At 64.5% G+C, this 409-nt stretch overlaps 1 protein-coding gene across 1 annotated transcript in view; it reads left to right on the plus strand.

Moving 5' to 3' along the window:
• The window catches only part of GPR179 (G protein-coupled receptor 179), a gene marked incomplete at its 5' end in the record, with an annotated part of 10450 nt that overhangs the window by 2999 nt on the left and 7042 nt on the right, over positions 1–409 (plus strand). The window contains one exon of the mRNA XM_009885089.1: positions 44–201. Coding sequence (XP_009883391.1) covers positions 44–201 — 158 coding nt within the window. The remainder of the gene's footprint in view (positions 1–43; positions 202–409) is intronic.

Below are 409 nucleotides of genomic sequence, written 5' to 3' on the forward strand. Positions count from 1 at the left end.
GGCCGAGGGTCCCGGCTGCACCCTCACACCTCTGTCCCTGCAGAGGATCCGGGCATCGGGAGTCGTCCTCCTGGAGACGATCCTCTTCGGGTCCCTCCTCCTCTACTTCCCCGTGAGTATTCAGCCGTCACCGGGGGCTGAAAACCTCTGGCCTGGGGTTCAAAAGCGTTTGCAGCCTGGCCAGCTGCCCCCCCGCCCCGGGTGAGGGCATCGAGCTGGCCCCAAGCAGGGCACGGGCACAATTCCGCCTAATTGTTAATTTTGCTGGCACAGCCCTCGGCAGCGGCTGCGCTCTAAACCTTCTCGGGAAACCAAATCCCTTTTCTCCCGCTGGCAGCGGGAATTAATCCCTACCCAAATCCCCTCTCCCTCCCGCAAGAGCTGCGGCGGGTGGCGTCGCGCCCCGGGG

This window comes from Charadrius vociferus, unplaced genomic scaffold (genome assembly GCF_000708025.1).
Source record: "Charadrius vociferus isolate BGI_N301 unplaced genomic scaffold, ASM70802v2 scaffold960, whole genome shotgun sequence".
NCBI classification, from domain to species: domain Eukaryota; kingdom Metazoa; phylum Chordata; class Aves; order Charadriiformes; family Charadriidae; genus Charadrius; species Charadrius vociferus.